Source organism: Stegastes partitus, unplaced genomic scaffold (genome assembly GCF_000690725.1).
Source record: "Stegastes partitus isolate 25-593 unplaced genomic scaffold, Stegastes_partitus-1.0.2 Scaffold1754, whole genome shotgun sequence".
Lineage (NCBI taxonomy): Eukaryota > Metazoa > Chordata > Actinopteri > Pomacentridae > Stegastes > Stegastes partitus.
In genome coordinates, this window is record NW_007579485.1 from 39074 (window position 1) to 44885 (window position 5812).

General features: G+C 41.1%; 1 protein-coding gene across 2 annotated transcripts in view; it reads right to left on the minus strand.

Moving 5' to 3' along the window:
• The window catches only part of pcsk6 (proprotein convertase subtilisin/kexin type 6), a 30403-nt gene that overhangs the window by 7831 nt on the left and 16760 nt on the right, over window positions 1-5812 (minus strand). Inside the window, exons 10-16 of one of the 2 annotated variants that reach the window (XM_008302070.1) lie at window positions 5275-5378; window positions 4994-5111; window positions 4142-4330; window positions 1469-1605; window positions 1131-1298; window positions 712-814; window positions 265-455 (exon numbers count right to left, since the gene is read on the minus strand). In XM_008302070.1, coding sequence (XP_008300292.1) covers window positions 265-455; window positions 712-814; window positions 1131-1298; window positions 1469-1605; window positions 4142-4330; window positions 4994-5111; window positions 5275-5378 — 1010 coding nt within the window. Of the gene's footprint in view, window positions 1-264; window positions 456-711; window positions 833-1109; window positions 1299-1468; window positions 1606-4141; window positions 4331-4993; window positions 5112-5274; window positions 5379-5812 lie in introns of both variants that reach the window. The other variant, XM_008302069.1, reaches the window with a different exon arrangement.

The window sequence follows — 5812 nt, forward strand, 5'->3', positions numbered from 1 at the left end:
TGGATGGATGATTTACTCATTACTTCTAAACCAGCAAATCAGGCCTTAGCCTCACAGCCCTATCTTTGTTGGTTTACCGTATACACTGCAGAGTGAATAATCTTAACATTTATTGTAGTCATGATACCTTCAATAGCCACACACCCCCTGACACATCCGCAAGATCACTGAAAACAGGTTGCAAGCCTCTGATGCTTACTAAAAATATGCTGCTTAATAAAAGGCCAAGTGAATTTGGTCTATACTGCAGATATGCTCACTTACTCTCATCAGCAAAGTAACCTGGGGGGCAGGTGTTGATACAGCTGGAGTTGAGTGTGTTGAGGTAAAGGCCTCTTTTGCAGGAGACACAAGCTGAACGACCTACACATCTCTCACAGCTTTTATGGCAGCGTCTACAGCGGTGAGATGCTATGTCCCCGTAGTGTCCCAGTGGACAATGGCTCACACAGGTTCTACACATACAGGAAGGTGCAAAGACACTCAGCTTACAGCAGAATATACGCTTATTGTTATTTAACATTTCAGAGCTGGTCTTGGTAAAGAGATCATTTCACTGCCTAATTTTCAAAGGACAGAACAAAATTATTTTGAGCTCAACAGCAAAATATTGATTTTCATAGTTTAATTTTGCTTCCATAAGCCACATGGAAGCAGGTATGTCGTCACACTTTACATTGTGTGGTTCCATTTCCTTCTGTCAATTCTTACCTGCCACTTTTCAAGCTGCCCAAGCTAAAGTGGACACAGTTGAGACAGTGGGCAACATCTGGTCCATCACAGCCTTGGTCTCCACACTCACTGTGGCATTGTCCTTCATAAAGACCAAACTCTGTGTCATCATCATAATCATCATGTGTAAACAAAGACATTTTTCAAATCTATTTTAAATGTTGTATTCTCTATTCTATTTTTCATTTCACTGAAAGCTATTCTATTATAATATTATTCCCATGTCTACCCAACTTGCTTTATACATTTTTATTCATGAAGGGAAACAATCTATCGCTACAAAAGCTATGTGTATTAGTATCCAGACTCCTTGCAGAGTGCAGATTCATTGAGAAAATCAGTAATTATGAAATATGATTTATTTTCTCAGTTAAAACTTTTTTTTAAAAATCTCTCACCACTGTACTCCTCATCTTCTTCTTCCTCCTTCTGGAGCTCAGGCTCCTCCAGGATCTCCTCTGGTGTTGGGATCTCCAACATCCTCGAAGGGACGTGCTGAACACTGAAGTGCTGGTAAGGGTTCTGAGATGTACCATAAAGGGTCAGAGTCCACTCTTTTAGGTTGCCTGTGTGAGGTAACAATCATAATGGCAAGAAGAACAGGCTTTAACTATAAACTTGTTAGTTTATTAGTTGGATTACAACATCAGAATATATCAACATAATGATGTATCAATATAATGGTTGATTTAAATGTGAATGTAAGTATCAGTGTGCATGTGTTGTTGCACCTCACCCAGCACCTCAGGATTGCGCAGCCTTGAGGGTGAGTCAATAATCTCCAGAGACCACGTGCCTGCTGCCCTCTCACCCCAAAAATGAACTGTCATGAACTCCCAATTTCTGAAGCCCTCATTGGAACTGTCAAACAACCTAAGAAATACAGTGACACAGTGAGGTAAAATGAGATATGGGAAGGTATTCAAAGGTTGACCATATGTTTACTGACAGGCCTAAATGTCACTTAAATAGAACATGTCTGACATTGTGAAGTAAGCTAAAGGGTCTCAAAAAAGAAAAAAGCACATGATGCCACATTTTAAAGAGATTCAAAAACAAATGTGAAACAAAGTCACTGACATTTGTTAGTTTGGAAAAGGTTACAAAGCCATTGCTAGGGCTCTGGGACTCCAGTGAACCACAGTAAGAGCCATTACCCACAAATGGAGAAGCATGGAACAGTGGTGAACCTTCCCAGAATTGGCAAATTTACCAAAATTTCTCCAAGAGCAAGTCAACATTTCATCCAGAGGTCACAAAAGAACCCAGACGAACATCAAAGGAACTGCAGGCCTCACTTGCCCCAGTGAAGGTCAGCATACATGATTCCACAATAAAGACGACACTGGCCAAAAATGGCATCCATGGGACCGGTGCAAGGCACAAACCACTCCTGACGTAAAAGAACATTAAGGTTCGTCTGGCATTTGCAAAAAAAATAAAAAATCCAAATGAAGCACCAACAGACAGGGAACCAGTCTGAGCATGTATCAAAGTTGACAATCTGACCCAAATAAGGAGTCCAAAACAAGAAGACAGTCTGGAGAGCAGCCGGAGGCTGGTCGAGCATGTGGGGCTGCTCTGGAGGGTGGTCTTGAGACAGTAGTGGAGATGGAACCCCAATGGAGGCCGGCGAGACAGGGCCAGATACAGATGGGGCTCAGTTGGGAGCAAAGACTCTTGTGTATAGAAAGTGCCAGCTCACTATGGCGCAGGTGGATACGACCAAAACTGGGTATAATGGGAAATTTTTAGTGAGCAGGCTTTCCAGTCCAAGAGCTTTGTTCAGGAGTAAGGACATGGAGCTGGATGACATGGAAATGGGGGGTGCTTGAGAGCGTCCTCTGTGTTGGTTACCTCAACGTTTTTGAGGGTTGGTTTAAAGGGTAGGCAGGTCCCCTAGAAAGGAGACTCCTTGGCATTACTGGAGGTGTTATCTGAGGGAACAGGACCTGAATGGTTACTGGGTGGTGGTGTGGACAGGATACTAATGGGGCGGAGGTTTAAACTGCGCTATACAAATAAAATTGAATTGAATTGAATTGAATTGAATTGAATTGAATTGGGGCTGCAAGGTGGCGTAGTTGGTTAGTACTGTTGCCTCGCGCAGCAAGAAGGTCGCCGGTTTTCCATAATCCATAGAAATAAATAAGGAAATACGAACACTTGTAAGAGTCATTGTCATCAAACAGCATGTCTGCTGGGTCCATTTTCTGGCCAGATCGCACTGTCACGGTTTGCAATAGGAGAACCTGGGTGCAGAAACTAAGGAGGATGAATTGATCAGAGACTTGGTGCAGAAGGTGTTTATTTACAAGTTGGTTGAAGGTAAATGGAAACCAAACTCACAGGTATGTGAACTGGGAAGGGGGTAACTGGCATGCTTACATAACAAAAGGCTAGGCTAATGACAGAAACTGAATAATAATAATAAAAATGTCTAAAAAAAAAAAAACAAAATTTAAAACTCGCAGGAGGAAGGAAAAACAAGGAAAAACTTTACTGACAGAGCCAGCTGGGAAGAGCCAAGCTGGAAAACCGGTTGATTCGTTCAGAGTCCAGAGGTTGTGGCAGCAGGAACAGGTAGAGAAAAATTCAGAGTGGAGAAAAAGACAAGGAACCAGTCTGAGCATGTATCAAAGTTGGCAGAGAGTGAAATCTTAGCTCGGGTTTTATGGAGAGGAATATTGATTGGTGGCAGGTGAGGCAGCCTATGCTCAGCTGCTGCTGTTTGCTGGCGTTATTTGTAAGCGTATTATGATGACAACAAACTACATCAACAGAGTAGATGAAGAACCCACAAGGAAAACTGAACAAAGAGAAAAGCCAAGGTATGTATACATGGACAATGCAGAGACAAAAGCGGCTTTGATAAGTGAAGAGAGGGCTTCACTTTAACAGAGATTCAACACTGAGATAAGTCTCTGTCCTTCAATCTGGAAAATCTCAGGCTGATTATTTAATATTTCTTTGGTCATCATTTTTATGGGACAAATGGTTCTCAGAAATTCAAAAAAATCAGAGAAGAATCAATCTGAGGAAGTAGATTCCAATAAATGAATCAAATACCTCAAAGTAATTAAAAATATTTGTCTTTTTCCCTTTTTTTCAAATAACTGACAAGTTACAGTTTGTATGGCTACTGAGGAGATATTTGATATTTGGAACATATCTCGTCTTGGCCTCTACTCTGTTTAGCAGAGATCAGAGAATGGTGAAAAGAAACTGCATTAGGTACATCTTACACAAAACACCATTGCAATATTTTAAATTTAAACTGTTGTAGTAAACCAAACTGTCCAAACCTGCATAGACATAAAGCAGCAGGACATTTTAATGAAAGTCCAGTGTGGGCTTTATGTTCAGTTGCATCTTTGGTGCCCATTGCTGTGCATAGTAAAGCTCTCACCTCTTGGCCAGTAGCTGAGATCTTGTCCCAGATGGAGAGATAAGGTTGATCTCCAGGTCTCCTCGTCGTGGGTGGACAATCAGGACCTTGACCACCACATGTTCCAGGTAATCCACATGCTGCTCAGGCTCTTCTGAGCATCCAGAGGCAGTGATGCTGCTGTTCAAGCTTTGGCCAACATGGATGTGCCTGACACAGCCATAAGCATAAGCATTATGCATCTACCATACATAAGAGCTGTTTATTATCCTCCCACATATCCTTTCCTGATTTGCAGTGTCGTGTTTGCAAGATGCAACAACGCAAATGAGCAGTGTGTCTATGTTTCATGATGAATGTCACTTTCATTGTGCTAAGCTGCATCTCGACCATTCACCTATTTGCTGAGCTCTTGATCAACAGATAAATTAGATGTTTTAACATGACAGCTGTAATTTGCATGACTATATGTACGCACACACGCACACACACACACACACACACACACACGTGCATGGAATTGTGCTTTCAATATTGATTGTCTCTATGATTTTTCAATTTTTGAATTCTTTACTTTTGAGATTGTGTACTTCATGTGTACTTCATCCAGATACATAAGAAATATACATGCTGTATACAGTATAGTCCCATATGTTATTAAGTAAATATTGTTGCTCTGATGCATGTTCTTGAAGTATCCCTTCTGTAAATATGATACATGCACAGTATCAATGCACCTCACTGCTGTTCTACCATATTTGTGATTTACATTACTTTCACTATTTGAATTTTTTTTCTCTCCACATACTTTTGTTGGTTGAGTTTCTAAAGAATGCTCAGCTACACACAGCACCTGGCTGGAGTTCACCTCACCTGGTGCGTCGCTCAGGCCTCTGAGTGCAGATGTGCTGAGGAGGAACAGTCCTCCATTTTGTGGCCTCCAGCACCATGGCCTCTGCATCCACTAGACCGAAACCATACAGGTGACTGACTGTGAGAAAAAACAAAACAAAGAGCAATGTATGAAAATTGATTATGTTCCTAGAATCACCTACAGCTTCAGTGTTTCACAGTTTCAAATATTTTAGGTATCAAACATTTGTTATGTTATGTTAATTAATATATGTTAATATCAGAAGTAGAATGCAGTGTGCCTCTGTATCCAGCAGCATTGGTCTTCCAGTCATCAGCTTTCAGGTGGACTGGTCTGGAAGTCTTCACCAGAAGATGTTGCACATCCCTCCATGTGAGCAAAAGGCTGCAGAAACAACACACTGCTTATTTCATTTGACAGACTGACTCAAGACCATCTCTTTGTTAATTCATTTTGTCTGTTTCAATTCAATTTAATTGATGTAGCATTTAATCTGAAGGCAGTTCACACAATAATGCCAAAACTTCAAATGTCAAACCAGTTAAGCATGGTAAGCCTGACAGATGAACGTCAGATACCACAGCATTTCTAGTCTAAGCTATTTTGCAGTGCTCCCTAAAGTTTTTGGCAGAGAGTTCCCCTGATCACATTTTTCTTGACAGCGCACTCATATCATTAGGATACAGAAGACACAAAACAGCATTTACATTGAACGGGTTAGTCTGGGAAGTAATTTGCATTTGGAAATGTAAAGGTTGAGTCACCTCAGACACCATTCTGACCTCTTCACGTCTAGCAAAACTGCAAATTTGATGTTA